Source organism: Anser cygnoides, chromosome Z (assembly GCF_040182565.1).
Source record: "Anser cygnoides isolate HZ-2024a breed goose chromosome Z, Taihu_goose_T2T_genome, whole genome shotgun sequence".
Lineage (NCBI taxonomy): Eukaryota > Metazoa > Chordata > Aves > Anseriformes > Anatidae > Anser > Anser cygnoides.
The window spans coordinates 59,543,718-59,562,193 of NC_089912.1; the positions used below are offsets into that span (position 1 = coordinate 59,543,718).

The 18,476-nt window shown below is 37.7% G+C and overlaps 1 protein-coding gene across 13 annotated transcripts in view; it reads right to left on the bottom strand.

Moving 5' to 3' along the window:
- The window catches only part of DYM (dymeclin), a 206,531-nt gene that overhangs the window by 56,245 nt on the left and 131,810 nt on the right, over positions 1 to 18,476 (bottom strand). For all 13 annotated transcript variants that reach the window (XM_048079759.2, XM_048079753.2, XM_048079754.2 and 10 more), the window contains one exon: positions 9,229 to 9,331. In XM_048079759.2, the coding sequence (XP_047935716.2) occupies positions 9,229 to 9,331 (103 nt within the window). The remainder of the gene's footprint in view (positions 1 to 9,228; positions 9,332 to 18,476) is intronic.

Sequence of the window (18,476 nt, forward strand, 5' to 3'; positions counted from 1 at the left end):
CCAGATCATAGGTATCTGCATTGAAGGAATCTGAAGAAGTCTGTTACTTTTTTTTTTTTTAAGATAGCTTTATTATTAACTTTAGAACAACAACATCCAATTAAAATACTCAAAAAACTCAATGGTTAGCCTATGTGTCCCCATGAAATATGAAGAAAAGTGGATGGAAATAGGAGGTGAAACATCAGAAAGTTCTAATGTTTCACCAATATCTCACACAGATAAATAGTAACAAAAAGATTCCAGTTAAGCATTTAGTACCAAACAGTCTGAAAGGGTTTGAACAGATTTCCCTCTGTGTCCATTTCCTTCACTTTATAAGGCTGCATGTTTAAAAAAAGAATTACTGAGATGTTTATAACATATGGAAACATACTTCTGGTTTTTAAGCATTACATTTTTCAATCAAAACCTTGCTTGAGGAACACTAAAAGTTTGTTTTACTACATTGTTGAAATACATAGAAGTTACAAAAATAAATTGTACTCTTTCCAAAAATGCTGTGCTTTGGAAAGCTACTGCACTGTGTTTTTTTTTCTTTTTTTTTTTTTTCTGTTTGTCTATGGATGTTTGACAAAGCCCAACCACACTGAACCATCGACTTCTGAAAACCTCTGAACAAACCCACGCATTTGAAGGACTGGGAGATGCACACACTACTGGTGGCTGCACTTAGGCTTTCCTGGAATTGATGAGGCCATCCACTGGCCTATTCCAAACATATTTTGACTTACTTGTTGGCAGAAAACCATCTGAAGACCATAATAACAAATAAAGATGCTTCTGAAGATCAGTACTGTTACTTTTTTCATGCAAGCACTTCAAAATTCTTCATCAGCCTGAACTGAGCAAATGTTGTCTTACAAGGTAGTAATAAACAGTATTTACAGAAAGACCTGTGAAGTCTCTCTCTTAATGGTGATATATTGTATCTACAGCTTATGCTGTGCCACACTTCAGGCCCTTCTAAAATCACTGTATACATCAGGATTCTAGGTCTCCCAAGCACAACACAAGTAGCTGCACAGTAGAAAATCAGAGCACAAAATTCTACTCTTTAATCTGGGGAGGTGTGAAGGGCCCCTGAGACAGCGCTCATCCTTTTCTAAAACAAATTCTAGCAACTTCTTTAGCTACAATCACCCTCTACTTTATGAACACTTATATAAGTGGTCTTATCTAAAAATGTCTTCTGAGAACAAACATGCAAACTAACGTTATCAGTTATACTCCTTTACTGCAAAATAACGACAATGCCCCAGAACTATATAACTAGTAGAGAAGGGAAATAAGAGAAAAGGTTTTGATGTTTGCCCTTCTTCAAATGTGCGTAATGACTAAAACAACGGGCTTTTAGAAGACCGCAGTAGCTGCTCGTATTCCTAATGTTGGAAGTTCTTTCCCCTTGTCACATTCTGTTCTCGTCTCATAGATCTGAAGAATGAACCATTTTTAATCAGATGATCATAAGATGCCGCTGAAACACTGAATATTCTAAAATCAATACAGGTAATAATATTTATCCTCAGAAATTCTCAACACCCAGGAAAATAAGTGAAATAACACAATGCAGTCTGTGTATGCAATACAAATACCAGATGAAACCTTTAAATGATACCAGTGAGACTCCTGAATGATGAATGAAAAACACCTCTTTGAATCTGCAAATAACAACGTATTTGTCCAAAAGTCCTTCAACCACAAGTATATTATTAATGACATGATAATGCAAAGACGAACTGCAAAAAACACTGGTCCTTTGTACTAATATTCGGAAGTTTAAACTGACTGAACTTCACTAATATTTTTAGCACAGGATTTTGAGATAGTCTGTTCTCTCTGTTTAAGGGTAATTTATGCAGTCTTTTCTCATGAAAGTTTCCAATTCATTTCAAGGGAATAACTGACTAAGAATTCAGACAGAACTGCAGAAATTTGCTATTACTAAATACAAGAGCTTGCTTTAGATTTGGGTTAGGTTGGTTATTTCAGTCTATTCTGAAAAGACTATTTTCTGATGATGTAAAAATAGGGGTATTAGGTAAGAGAAATATTCTCTGAACTAAGATATACTTCATCTGAAGGAGGGTATGACTAATATTTAGAAAATGTATTTATAGCCCTCTGGCTCAATAATGGAGTGGAGACAGGCGTACCCAAGAATAACCTGATATTGAAAATGTCACTTTGGCTCATAAGCCATCAACTCAGATCAAAGAGCAGGTAACTTAGTACAAAACAAAGTGATCTGCATACTAAATACAGCTTAAATTGTTAGAATTCACATACTGTACAAAAACATTACAATATAATACTGGTTTACCATATACCACCTCAGTAAACAACAGCCTAAAAAGATTTTCTTGTATAGTTGTCTTTGAAGATTATTAAAATAGCCAGTAAAATGATCTAAAAATTCACACAACATTGAAGTCGTTCAGACTATTAACTACTGAATGGCTAATGCAATCAAAAAATCTTACCAAGTTACTTAGTGATATATAATGGAGGAAAATATTGACAAAAATAGCATTTAAGAGACCTAGGCAGTGTGCTTTTTGTGAAAAGTAGGTGGCTTCTGAGTTTTTAAAATACATTACAAGAAAAGAAATGACCCTAGCTTTTCTTTTTCAATATTTGTCATATATGGACATATCTCAACTAGGAGTCTTAATTTAATTTGGTAAAAAACTCCTACTCTGCCAATGGTATATTCAATTCCACAGCTGAACAATTCATGCACATTTCGTATGTACGCAGCACTTACTGATAAGCAGTAGTTTTACAGACTACCAGCTAAACAATGTTAATTGCATCATACTAACTCTATTATGGCTGACCAGTTTATTTGGAAGTGGGTTTAATTTTATTTTTGCATCATTACTGAAGTCATCAGATGATCCCAGGGAAGACTTCCTATTTCTTCACAATAGCACACATTTATTGGAAAACACTTATGCCTGGTGGCAGGGTTCTACATTAAACCACTTCTTTAGACCATTAAAAAAAATTAGATAGAGCTGCAGCATATCCATGTAAGTAGAGAACACACTGTAGGGACACCAAAACACCACAGCTCATATTTACTGTTCAAATATTGTTCACGCTGATAGTGTTTCCTACATGGTGGATAGGCTAAAATTGTACACTTATTTGCATGTTATCCTTTGTCAAAATACGTCTGCATCACAACACATCACAGCCTTAACTGAAATACCAAACTCTTACATGGAATAATAAGCTTGGTTAGTACCCTGAAAGTGGCAGAACATGATTTATATGACAACGTAACTGTAGACAAATATCACGGACAAAAGATTTTAGTCTACTGGTGTTAACATTATATATTTCTACAACATTAATTTTGCTCTAGTTGTTTAGCAGAGCCATTACTACACTGCATATACTGAAAGTAAGGCTTACTTCATCCTTTTGGATCAACAGTACTATCATCTTTCATCCACTGTAATTTAACTAAATACAGAAAATGTGTAAGTTTTAGATTTGTTTCACTATATTTAAAAGAGAGACAATACTGCAGTTCATAGACCACATTTTAACTACTCTTTAGTAACCCCACATTTCTAAGATAAATATGGATACCTTACTTTTAAAAGACAATTTCTTTCTAGGGAGTAAAGGAAATAGGGGAACCTTTTAACATCTACCCATGCATAGGAGGGTGATTAGTTCAGTACTCTGTTTGAGAAACTAAATGAATGACTATTTATGAAGTACTTGCAGCTTTGAATATAATCAACTGTAATAACAAGATACAAGTTACAAAAAAATTCTTTTTGTTGAAACCACTTTTGTAATACTGCTTTTTAATAACCCTCATAATGGCCGAATTAGAAGGACCCCAACTGAAGTCATTCATCCCACATAAAACAAACATTGCTTTTTCTTCTTAGCTTTGTTTTACAAGCTACATTATTTCCAGATGACGCTTGAGGGGCCTAAGAGTTTCGAGAATTAGATGCTTAAATAGACAGCTGCTTTCTATTTACCATATAAATGAAGGATAAATCAAAGAAGAATCTAAATATTGGACTTAATTTAGCCCATTATAGAGCACAAACTGAGAAGGAAAAGAAAAACGAAATTCAGAAATCTCATCACACAAATGCAAAGTTTAATTCTTATTATTAGTACGAGAGAAAACCTCGTTGACATTTGCAGAATTCCAAGCCTCCATGTTACACTAGCTCTGCACAGCAGGTAAATTTAACTAGATTGGTAAGGAGCCAGGAAAAGAGTCAGCTCTGACTGGGAACTCTCACTGTACCACCAGGCTTTGCTACTGCAGACTTCCATACGTAGCTCACTGCATTCATATTGCCAACATGCATTAATTTCTATACCTCAGCTAACAAAGAATCAACAGATTTTGGACAGGAGTTTAAAGGATGGCTCTTCAGATAGTTAAGGGACTACACTTACACTACACTACATTGTTTCTATCACTGACAAAATTCCTCCACCATTGAAGTGCTGTTTAAGTGATAGTCCTGCATGTGAATTAAATGAAGATACCAGCACTAGATGGACTATTTTTAGATTTTTTCCTAGCTTAAGCTTCAACTGGATAGAACAACAGGCTTAATTTTTATAGCCAAAATTCAGAAAAAAAAAAAAAAGATAGCCTATGTGGCTAGTAATCACCTTACCAACCCTATTTTCTCTTAATGTTATTCCATTAAAGTAAGGGAAGGCTGTAGGTAAAGCCCCCATGGATGGTGGTAGCAATCCCGAGAGAACTCCTAGCAGATGGCAGTGGCGGGTGCTCAGAACCATGACCCCTGCCATGGGTGTTGAGTGATTCTGGAAATGTGCTCCAAGGAATATTCATTTAACTGCTAAGCCTTCAAGCCCACCACCAGTAAACAAGAGGTCGGGCTCCCACTGCCATAAAAGCTCTTGTCCCTGTGTTGCATTAGATGATGCTGAAATAAATTTAGAAACCTAATTAAAACTATGTAGCCAAATACATACCAAAGACCCAAGTGACAATGCATATCAAAATGTTTGAAACTAAAACTGATCCTACAGCTGATTTTATTTTTTTTAAATTGAAATAGGGACTGAATTCTGAATCCATGACATAAGCTCACCAAAATTTAAAATTCTCCCTCGCTCCCTTGACATAGTTAAGGAGAATCCCTCGTTACCAGCTGCAGCATACCAACTGTCAAAGTGCTCAAAAATCATACACAATCCTAAGAAATTCTTGAAAAGCAACAGTTTGGGCAGATGGTAGCTCCAACGACAGGTCTGATGTGCTATTTTCTGAGGGAAGTTAGCATGCCCCTAGGTATGCTGCTACATATATTTGTATCGTGATATAACAGATGTCATTAGGTTGTAATAAAATTACAAAGAAAAATCACTGACATGTTTACCTAAGTAATTTGTCTTTATTTGAACTGAAAGACACAAAACACTCTATTATTTTACTACCAGTTTTCTTGTTGGTTAAAAATTCTGGCAAACGTGCTTTCACTGAACTTAAGAAAGCCATGAACAAACCTGAGTGGAATTTTTCCATTTCTTCAATGCTGGAGATACTCGTGGACAAGGACAATTTGACAGAAATGTAGTATTTCAAATTAGGTAATTACTACTGTGAAAATAGAGCTCCTGTCCTCCCCTCTGGCTTCTCTTTCCTGCTCCTGAATTGCTTCATGTTGTGTACATTTTACCAGGGCTTTCCTCCATAATGGACCAAGAAACGGCTCCAGGTCTTACTATTTTCTTTTTTAAAGTCCAGAAAACCTCAGCGAGAACAATATAAAAGCCAGCTGGGTCAGCTCATCACAGTTCACAACAAAAATACCCATGTCTTTGCTGTACGCTGGAGACCTGACGGCAGTACCCAGCAGATACTCACAAGACTACAAGAAACGTGGTAAAGGAGGCTCCTAGAATACTCTTACCACCATTAAAAATCAGCAGCTCAGGTCAACAATTTTGTTTGTATGAATGTGAAAAAGCTAAGTACAGCTGAAACACCACTTCTGTTCAAGCCCTCAGAAATTGACATATGCCTATCTCGTCTAGCACTCACAAATGGGCGGAAAGGCATGCAAAGGAAGACTTGGCTATAAGCAATACCTGGAGGAATTTTACTTGTGATTTAACCTTTGGGACCTAGGTACTGTACAAATTCACTTTTGGATTATAAAATGCAAAAAGAAAAATCATTTATAAATTACAAAAATCAGAAAACTGAGAAATGTGTTTTTAAAACATATTTGACAAGTCTGAACGACACCCCTGAAGAGATTACAGCCTACTTGGTAATCCTCCTCCTCACTAGACACAAACCAAAACAGAGCAGGCAACATCAGCATCATCCCTTTCTTAGTTCCACAGGGGGATAGAGGTAGAACTGAGAGAGAGAAAAAAATCCTTCTTCTGTCAACCCAGGCTTCATGACCTCAGACACTTAAGTTATCTCAGTTCAGAGATTTGACGCTCCACAAGTTCCTTACGACATTCTTGCACTAACAAATTCAAGCAAACTGGAACAACTTACAGACAATATTAACATGTGCTTTCAGGAGCAGTAACTGAATGAAACCTTGCAGCCACTTGTATTTAGACAACTGACAATGCTTCAGATTGAGCTAGAACATGAGCAATTTGGAAAAATTCGGAAAAAAAGCCATGCATAGAAATATACATTCATTTCTCAAAATACATGCAATAAACTTCAGCAATTTTGTTCTCCCCTAAAGCAAACTTTCCAACTGCTGTTCTTCTCCTCCCCTCCCTCCCTACGTCATAACAGTGGTAAAAAGGAAGAAATTCAGCAAATTATCTAAATCTCTGGGCACTGCTCCCCCAGCAGTGCTCCATAAACTGCATTTCTCAGCTGTCTCCACCTTTAAGAGGATGACTCTGTGGAGCGTACCTTGGGTCCTTTCTTAGCTGCAGTACAGTTTGCAACTAGTATGTAAAAAAAGTCCCAAACTCAATGATCCTTGTGGGTCCCTTCCAACTCGGGATATTCTATGAACTTATGAAAATAGCCTTCAAGCACCAAATTCACGCACACAACAAAATATATACATATATATACACACACAGAAATATATGCATATGTGTGAACATATGTATAGTGCCCTTATGTAAGACACATGAAACACTTTTCTTTCCTCTCAACAGCAGAGACAGAAATGTGTTTGTCTAGAGAATTTACAGCTCTCTTTACATAAAATCAACAGCCCCCCTGAGACAACAGGCCACAGATACGCCTAACGCAAGGACTATACCTGTAAGTTAGTGTAAAACTTTCAGCCCTGTTATCTAGGCATCTGAAGAGGTCTGACAGTTGGTTGACTGAGACCCCAGGGTGTCTCTAAGGTTAGTTTCATACGACACAGCCTGCAGCAGGAATCCCAGCCTAGGGAGCCCTGTACCCATACACCCAGCCCCAGGCACTCCCTGCAGCCCCTTGGCACCGCAGGCAGATGCTCAGCTGCGGCACTGCAAATTACAGAGCGTCATCCCATTGACAACAGCCTCCAAAATTGGGGAGTATGTTACATCCAGATCTGTTCATTGATCTGGTTCACATTCCCAGCACAAATGCAGAAGATGGACCAGTACAGCTTAGGCTGCTGCAGAGCTGCTCAAGCTACTGAAGACTATTTTGTGACATGACACAGAATGAGGTAAGCTTGGATGGACAGATAATTAAAGCCATCACGTACACCAAAGCAGCCTCCCTTTGGCTGGGAAGCCCACTAAAACCCCATAGCTTTTCAGGACAGATCAATGAAGTGCCACGAGACCAAAGGAGGAATCTGAACACAAAGCAATGTAATTGCTTAAGCTGGAACCTGGCATGACACCGGGGTTAATCACCTCTGAGAAATGCAGCCCCAAGAGCCTTATCAATCAAAACAATCAGAAATGTTTAATGCATCCAAAATACGCAGCCCTCACAACTGTGCCCCTACATCATCAGCTCCTATTGATCAAGAAGTGGACCCATGGGAAAGGGCCATTTACCACATCAAATCCTCTCCAAGGTATCTGAAGTCTCAGGGGCATTCAGTTGTTCATGCTTATGCAGATGAAAGAGCTTTAAACAGCTTGTGTATCACCTTACAGGACAAACAGGCAGTATCTCCTACTCTAAACACAAACTAGGAGGGGGCTCCTGCTGAGATGTTTCAGGTTCTAAAGCTGCTATGAAGTTAAAGGTCAGACAGCAACTTCTGGGAGAGAAATCAGAGCCCCTAGAATCACAGGTGCTGTGAGGAGCTTCATATGAATTAAGGCATCATAAGGCAGCAAAAATATACTTAACTGCTCGAGGAACCTGGCTGTCTCTGAACAACAAAATGCCTCCAGTTTCTATGGTACGTGTCAGAAATATTAACTAAAAGATGCAGGTTAAGGAACCTGGATAGCTGAATTTAAGTTACCAAACTACTATATAATATTTTCTTTGTAGGTACTTCTATGCTAGAGTACTATGATAGGTAATGGATCAGACAAGCATGTCCTGGTATATGTCTTAACACTCAAAATGAGACGGTTGTTACATTTTCATCCTCAAAAATTCGGAGTAACTGATCAATCAAAACAACTTTTTTAGACAGTATTTTAGTCAAAGTTCAAATGAGTACAAACCAAAGATACTTTGGTAGTACAAAGATATTATTCAAGTCCTTGGAAGAAATCTTCTTTTTCTACTGAAGCTAGAGATTTTCCAGCAGCCATGCAATTAAATTACAAAATTGCTGCCTATTTGTGGGTATTGGCTTAGTAAACTGAAAAGAGCGCTGTATGTATACACGCGTTCAGAACATACCAATTTGACCCATGACTGCAGTACTCTCTCAAAGGCTCACTGGGATTGTTTTCAACCAGTTTAGGTATTTCAACATACTGTGGATGCCAAAGCCCTGTTCTTAAAAATGATGTTTTTAACTGTATGATTTAAATATCCTGAAATATAAATGGCTTGCAAATTGCAAGTTGACAGGGTACAGTAAGTCTCTGAGCTATGAATAGTTGCGGTTTTGTTTTGCCATTTGTAAGTGCAAATTTTTTTTAAAAAGAAGTTTCAGACATGACATCATTCATGCAGGTTCCTGTATTTTGGTGTTGGTGGTTACTTAGTTGTCACACATTTTGATAAATCTTTGCAGATTTAGGGATGCACCACTTCTATTTTGAAGCACCTTCTAAAACACTAAGTTCAGTACTCACATAATCAGGAAGCGGAGTGTCATTTGAATCAAGGGAACCTCTTAAGGACTGCGTGGCTTGCTCCAACACCTTGTTGTGTTTTTTAGACAACAAAGAAAATAAACTGGAGAGGAAAAAAGGAAAAAAAAGAATTAAAATAAATTCACGGTAGTTGTCTGAGATAATTATATTACCTAGTCAGAAGAGATGCATTGCTGTATACACAGATCTGAACGTGTAGATCTTTAAAATGCAATGTACAATAGTTGTATGTGTGTATATATACACATAAATAAAAAACATCTGGAATAAGCAACAACAGAATTCGAATTTGAGATACTCTAAAAAATAAATGATGTGAAGAAGATCCTATGTTCATGGTTAAGTTCTTAAAAGTCAAACTTTAACAGAATGAATGGTATACATACAATTTTAGTTCATAACCAGTATGTATTCATTAAAAAACAATTTCCAAGCATAACATTTCATATAATATATTTGTTTTCCTTAATAATCTTGAGTATTTTTCATTTCAATAGCCTAATTGCTTAGAATAGGAAGAATCCAAGTACATGACAGAAGCTTTGGTTATTTGGAGGCCGAGATGTCACTAGTACATATTCTTTTCAACTTGGTTTTAGTTCAAGTCAAGGAATAGAGCATTACATTAGCTTTATAAATAATCTGTGAAATCAGAGGTCCATATGCATACAAAGATTTTTTTCATGCATTTTGAAAAAAATGGCAGTCTTTTTTCTAAATTCTATTCATTTGTTGAAACTAGCAATCCTAAACCATTAAAAATCTTTTGCAGCTGTGCATGTACTTGAACTATAAGACATCGTAAGATAGAACTGAATATTCAAGACCAAGTATGTGTTGCCATGCTTCACAAATACAAAACAGGGCAGAGGTCTCCTGCTGCAATCCTATGATTTAAACTGAGTTTGGGAAGCTACACAAAAATAAAAGCTATAGAATTCACACCACTGGCTGAAATAATAGGGCTTGATGGATTGGTTTGTCGGATGACAAAAAACAGCACATGTGGAATTAAGGAAACACCTCTGTGCACATGGATGCTCATAGCAGATGGTATCATTTCACATATATGGAGAATATAACTCAACTGCAAAGATGCGAGAGACCTGAAAGAAGCAGAAGCAGTGGACAAATGATGATGGCTACTGCTTAGCAGCTTCAAGGAGTCAGATACTTCTGTAACACTGCTGGATTCCTACAACACTGTTGCCAATTTATAGATAACCCATAGAGACAGAAACCTAAACAGATGAAACTACCTTGTAAATTTGGAAAGGAGATGGCTACAAGCGGGTTCATCCCATGACTATCAACAGAGGGTACAACAAAAGCAGCAAAACACATAGCAGACAAATTCCCACAAAACTACAGTCAATCTGATTTTTCCCCCAAATGTTTCCAGAGCAGCAGCAGACTTCTTGTTCACCAGAATCAGTTAGACAGTATTAAAGTCTGTTTAATAAAGTGGCAAAATACTACTTCAGTGTTATAGTCTAGATAGTGTGTATTTCTTGGAACTAGAGGACAACTTCAGTGCTCCGAGTGATTTCTTAAGGCTTTTCTGCCTTAAGAAATGATAGTCAGAATTTGAACAAGTACTCTTTATTTTCAACGGAAAAAATAACACTGATATCAAATCCTTCGCAGCCTTAAGAGTAAGTTCTCTATCAAGCACTATCAGTGCTTGTCCCCTCACTGCAAGCCAAGAGTTTCAGGAAAAAGTTTTTTCAACACTTCACAGTTGCAAGGGATTAGTTATGCTTCTCAAGCCCAAATCTTACATCTTGAGAACAAACTCAATAAATCCCACTATTTTCCTACACCTCTTCAGGCAGATATTTCTTAGAACAGATTAACAGTTTACATTTCAGGACAACCTTCGCTGCATTTAAGACAAGTAATTAACCCCCACAAAAGCCCTTGGCTATGTTGTACCATCCTCAAAGTTCAGCCAGAGTCTGCCAGTGGGAGAAATAGCCTCAAGACCGCACAGCCAAAAGTGGGGCCGGTAATGCTGGTGCCTGTCTCTCTTGCTGGGATGGAGATAATCTCAGCTGGACTGAAGTGGCAAGAACAACAGATGACATTAGACAGCAACTCTTCTCTGTACTGGTTATAAGGGTTGGGAAACATTTAGAGTTTTTATGAAATGTTAACACAATATATTTGATGTCATGAAAAGTGGAATTTTGTTTTTTCCTTCATACCACCCAACAAAGCCTTGATAAGCTATGTAATTCCTGGGACAAATGTCAACTGTCCACTAATTCACAGTCATTAGTCAAAAGCACCGATCACCTGTTAAACAGGGAAGAAGCAACACAGAAATAAGACATATTAACAGGATTTCCAGGATTTTCCTTTCAGTTACTGTATTCACAGACTGAAATTTTTGTTCAAATTAAAATTTGGATTTGCAGACTGGTCCTTTGCCTGAAACAGCAGTGCTACTTTTAGAATCACTGGTATTTTTGAAGGCTCAGATTTCAGAGATACTGCCATCAGCACCATCTAGTGCTGTGGAGACAGAATAATCGGTTAAAATCAACCTGGTGATGCTTACAGGGGGTGCAGCAAGAACAGGTTAAATCTGGTGTCTGCTTCAGAAGATACTGTCAATTCCACAAAGAGGAAGACAAAATTTGTATGAAATAGGATTTCCAACAGGTAGCTTTCTTTTTTCCCCAAAATAAATAAATCATTTTGGCTCTAAAGGAAATGTAAATAAAACAAAGAATTGGGATCAGATTTTGAAAAGTTTGTTTATGCAATACATCTGAGGAAGAGAATGCACATACATTAGTATTCTGCATGGAACTGGAGCAGCAAAGAGCAAATTTATTTTCTCTGGCAGAATGGAGAGAAATGGGGAAAAAAGGAGAAAGAAAAAGGGTAGAAGAATATTTCTTGATACACTACTTTTTTTTTTTTTATTAAGTGTAATGTAATTAAAGCAGACTGCTTGTTTACTGCATAAGCAAGCCCTCGGTAGCTGATTTCTATTTCTGAATCAGCACTGAGGGGGTAGGCTCTATTATACGTTGTCTTTGGCACTGGGGCTTCCCCTTGCAAAGTTTTGCTTTCCTGCCACAGCTCATCACCTTTGCACCTGTGCTGAAACACTTCTTTGTGGGACTGTTGCCCAGAACACCAATACTCAGGTAAAAAAAAAAAAAAAATCAGTTTTCTTCACAGATTGGTTGTCCTTTCCAGAGCACAGTCTCTTAGAGGAGTCAAACTGACACAGCAGTATGAGGGCAGGGACACGTAGGCAGGAACTTTCCATACTGAGAATGAAAACATAGCACAGAACTACGCCCAGAGAGCACGAGAGGAAGAGTGAACTGCAAACCCTCAAAGAGCTCCAAAGAAACAGTACAGCTAGACAGAAAAAATGAAGGCCAAATACCGTGATTATTCACTGAACTCAGATCTTCAAAGGAAGCAGCGCTGCCAAGACGCGTGTAAACTTCACCACCAAGTACTTCACTTACAATTCCTCTAACTGTGGCTATGAAAACCACCTTGATGAATACGAACTTCATTTCTGAAGTATCAGAATAGATTTAGTTACAATCCCCAAATCATTTCATGAAATCTAGCTCATTGAGGTCTTTTATCATAGACAAATGTTGCCTTCTAAAGGAGGTGCTTGGTTTTGAGGTAGTTACATCTTCAGCGTCTGTAAGGCTTTAGGGGCTAATTTCGATTTTTGAGGCATGAATAATGCAATTAAAAATAGCAATGATGTTTTACATAATGTCAAAGTTGTTCCCACCCCACTCTAGGGTACACGAGACTAGTGATAATTCATGCACAGGTGGAAATTAAGACTGTCTCCCAAATTCCCCTCACATGTCTTAGTCACACTTCTTTTTTTGCACCACTAAAACTGGGTATGCATATTTTTCAGTTTGATCTTTCAAGCCATGTGGTCATGGAGGGCAGCCTCCACAGACTGACGAGAACATGGAGTTTTATACCAGATTACTTACCCTGTTTGTCTTTTCATCACCTGTCAGAGAGGCTATGGACCTGGACAGCCCTTTGATCTCACCCATTCTAGACAATTTATATTAATGATAAATTATGTTCAGAACAATGAAAATGAGTTAGTACCCCAACCCAACTCTCACTCACAGAAGTGCTTATACACCAACGTTTAGCAAACAAAATAATAGTTTGGAATAATAGCTAGATGAAATAGCAGCTGGCATCTATTTCAGATCTTCAAATCATACCATGGATGAGCTGAACCAGTGAGGATGACTCAAGTCTGAATGACAATCTCAAGGTCATGTACTTCTGATTTTCAGGAATTATGAAAGTACTGGTTCCTTAACTCCTTCTATAAAGATGAAACATTCCTTTTTAATTTAACACAAGGCTGAACCTCAACCAATAAAGAAATGATTACAGACTAAACGGTAATGGTTGCTTAAACGCAAGTCATTTCATTATGTGCTATTTGCACACACAATAAAATTCAAACCAGTAATATATGAACTTAACGTTTTCAAAAAAGCCAATTCCAAACAGCACATGGATCCAAAAAAATGCCAGTAACGGGAACTCATTTAACAACTTTCTTCTTGGTCCACCAAAAGTCACAAGCCAACAATCAAGAAAAAATCCTAAGCATCTGCAGTTTCTGCAGGAAGTCTAATTTACAGCAGATTGAAACGGCTTACAAAGTATACTTCTCATGTACAAAAAAGGAATGCATAAAAGACTTTTTTAAACAGTTAAAAAAAGATAAGGGAATTAAAATTAGAAGTTGAAAGTAAATCCAAAGATAGTAATTGCCAAAAAATGGCATGAGAAAAAAAAAGACAAACTGTGACTAGATTTAAAAATGTTTTTTTTTTTTGTCCCTTATACAGATTAGTCAATTATTGCTGCATTAGCAGATGAAAACAATGGACCTCAAAAGAATAATGAAAAAAAAAAGGGAGGGGGAAATGTGTCCCATAACTATTTACATTATATAAAGGAAAAATGGTCATACTCATTCAAAATGGTAAGCAAGTGCTTTTCAGCAAAACAGTATTGTTACAGAACAGCTAATAAAGGCAGACAGTTAAGTAGACAGACCTGATAACTCCTATGTACAGAATTAAAATACTCCAGAAAGCTTCTCTACAAGGTCATTCTTGTTGACTGTCAATCAGTCTTGGAGCTTTCTCAAAGCGTCATACAATAAGAAGGAAAAGTACTGATGTACCTTATTTTAAGAAAGTAAATAGGATGACCCAAGATAATTACATGCCCGTTAATCCAGAGCATAATGATGGAACGGCTATCATGAGATTCATTCAGAACAGACCTTGCCAAGCTCACTCAATTCTTTATAATGAGACTAGAAATAAAATTAAACAAGACAGTACTCCTATTGTAATAGGGTTCTAGACGTCATTTACACGTCTTCGTTCCACATGAGATTTTTTTAAGAAACCAGAATGGCAAAAAGCAACATGAAATGCATTAAATGAACAGGAAGTCTGAACTTTCTGAAAAAATGTTCAAATTTCAATCTTGAATTAAGTTTTCCTAGTAGGAGTAAACATTAATTTATTAATCCGGAAAATATACCTCTCGGTGAGACACTCAAGCAAATAAAACACTCGAAAAAAGATGAAAGAGTGATTTGACCAAAACACAAAAATATGCACGTGGAGAAAAGAATTTAACAGAGAATCCTTCACGCTATCAGAAGAGAAGAAGAACAAAGAATTAGTGAAACAGAAACTGGTTGCATTGGCACAGCTCTCTTACTGAGATGGCTGAAACCAGTCTCAAGGCACAATACATTCCTCTTTTTTACTACACAGGCTCCCACGAGGGAAGCTGGCGCATCTCTGCTGCTACACGTGGTGAGCAGGAGGCTGCACCCCAAATGCTAAGGTCATTGGTGCTGCACCTCTATCTTCATGCTCTGGCAGCCTCCCTCTACTTTGGTCCTGGAAGCCCTGCCAAGGCAGAGAAATTCCAGCCCAGGAGGAGGAGTTCATTGCAGGGAAGTCCCCTTGGTCTGTGCTGTGTTGGAGGTCAGACGATACAATCAAAGTAGTCTCTTCTGGACCTTAAGACTACGTGCGTTTAGGTAATGCTCTACACATACTGCAGCAGAAGAGATTGAAGGAATATTGCAGCACAACTTCCACACGTTTGTATATTTTTTCATATTACTAATTCTGATGAAAGATCAGACTACAAATCCTCTTATGAGACATCTCACTTCACTGTATGTGTGGGTTTTGTAGCCTTAAAAAGAAACCACTACTAGGAGTATGGGTAAAACTGAACAATTTATCTCCAAAAATAAATGCTTGTATTAGCATGCTGACATATCAGTACTGTCACAGGCAAGAGTAACACATCTGTCACTTGTGCCCTCTTTTGTAATTAAGACAGCAATGATTGAAGAAAATATTCAATTTCACAAACCTACAGCAAATTTTGAAGATGCTTAACTGTGCATTCAGAGAGACAGGCAGTGACGTTTGTTTGGCATACAGACAGGAAAATTCACGTCAGAGATTACCCACTTGATGGCCTGGGGTCACAACACTCCAGAGCTCCCATTGCTCAGAAATGCCAGACCTCTGCATAAACCAAAACTAGGGGAGGTTTTGAAAGACACACTGTCAGAAAGGTGTATTTTCAATGCAGCATTTTAGATATTCTGGAAAGAAATAATCTGAAAAAAATACTGAAAGGAAAAAAAAGACGCAACTTGGGGGAAAAGACAAGAACAACCTTTTAAGCTGAAAAATCAAAAGGAGTCAGTCATGAGGACAGTGGAGATGGGGAACAAGGAAAAAGTACCAGAGAATCTGGGGATTGCATGGATACATACAGCACAGGCAGAAATAAAATCCCAAAGTAAACTTGAATGGGATACTGCTGTTAGCAGCAATGGTAGGAAAAAGTGGGAGAGAAAGATTCAGGAGGAAAGACACGAACCTCAATACTCTCTAAGTGTTGAGTTAAGCTCAGACTGATACGATGGTGCAAAGAAAGAAAAGGAAACCTGAAAGAAAGGGGCACTGTCAGAGCGGCTGACAACTGAGTGATGAGCAGAAGAAGGTCAGATAAAGTTAAATGGCAAGAAAAAGAATAGGGATTGAATCTCTCCCAGTTTAAATCATGATTATGCTTCTCAAGGAGAAAAATTTTCCATTACCCGAATGTTTAAAATTATTCTATATGTTCCAAGTACAGAATTACTTGAGAACTAAAAGCACTGCTCAAAATCTTTACTTGAAGCTTGGAATTCCAGACATTCTGTACCTTCTCACTCTCCTAGTTCAGAAGTAGACTGTAAATAACCTGAACAGCACACAAAACACTATCTGGTGATGGAAAAACAGTTCCATGGATCAAAAAATTTGATGATGAATGTTCTCAGACATTTCAGCAAAAACTGAGCTGTTCCTTCTCTCCACTCTCATTTACATGCCAAAAGTGTTATTGTTCTCAATTTTAAAGAATTAAATTTAAGTCATAAACACTGAAACCTCATGTTATGTAAATACTCCTTAAACAATAGGATTTTACAATGCCTGCATGAACACCACAATCTCTTATTAGAAGACCACCCCTCTAAACAGCAAGCACTAAAAATCCCTTAGGTTTGAGACTTGACGTCTAGACGTTAAAACCATACCTTAATTCCTCTTATATTTTAGTAACACTTCTTCATTTCAACTTACTGCTTAATGTATTAGAGCGAAAAAAAATAGTGTTACGGCATGAGAACTGTTCTCACGTACCAGATATGATGTCTAAGCAGACATTTCCAAGCAGAGGTCTCAAATCGCTCATCTGCTTTAACAGTGATGCATTTACAGTCTCCTTAGAAAGTTGGTAACACACAGAAGGTCACGTCAGAACAAATGCAGCATACTGCTTCATCTGAATCGCAATAAATGCATTGCTAGGCCAGCATGGAAGAACTGTGCCTGGGCAAGTGCAGTACTGGCACTCTGGCAGACTTTCTATGGGCATTAGAGAAGTGATCTGTAAGCACTTTAGGAAGTAGGCCCTAGGAGAAATCCATTTAACATGAACGAATGGAGAAAAATCACTAAGTCCCCAAATGTCCATGCCTATTGAAGAGACCTTGAGGCACTTTGCATTTGAATTATCCAAGCTGTAACGTCAGACAAATGGAAAAGAGTGAAAATAGCCATGGAGAACTCAAGTGCCTTGCAGGGCAGCGTACTGCGTGGAGGTGCCAACCGGTGCTGCAGAGGAGACAGGCTCAGAGCAGGGGGAAACACTGGAAGCAGGCACTGCTCTTATTCACTCTAATGCCTGGCAGATTTAGGCTCCCATGTAAGAGAAGCTGACTGATTAAGACGACAAATCACTAGGCAGTAAGTAGTAACATACTTTATATCTTTCCTTCTAATCTTGTAAAACTGAAGCATAACATGAAATTTCTGCTGAAAAACTCTCTGCCACACTTACCATTAGGTTCATCTGACTTGTGGAGATGATGTAAAGGCAACAAACTTCGGGTGTGCAACCTCCATAAAGGTCTTCTATGCAAGTAAGATGACTTGTACAGTCATCACTGATGGACTTACTCACCAATGAGTGTTTAAAGGACCAAGAAATGAAAAGCACTTTTTGGTAGCAAAGGGTACATCCATGTTAGACCGGTATTGCCATGTACTGACTCTGCAGCTCAGTGATCAGACTTTTTCTGACTTTTCTAGTGCTTTCTCAAAAATACAAACTTGTGCCCTTTGGAAATACCCTGTGTGCCTCAGCTGCCTGCTATTTCTGGGCAAATCCCAAAGCACCACAAATTATTTTAATGCAATATGGGTAAACAAATGATTTCCATCCTGTCTTCCTGTTCAACAGCAAGCATTGCAGACCACTCTTTTAATTCTACAGTCCTAAACTTGATCGTAATAAATGAAGTACTTCAAGATATCTTTAGTTCATGGCAAAAGCTTCTCATTAATTTTAAAGAGTATATTTGTATCTGCCACTGCTTACAAGTGAGCAGAGATCTATAACTGATGTGCTATAAAGACATTACGAATTCTGCCTCCCAGAGGAAGGAAGAAGAAATTTTCTTATTAATAAAAGCAGAAAAGCATGCTGTCACCACACACTTGTGACAAAAGTATATAAGCAAATTCAGAAGCAGCTTACTGCAAAACCTCCATTAATTGTTCTAACAAACAGGATTTCCTGTTAAAATGGTA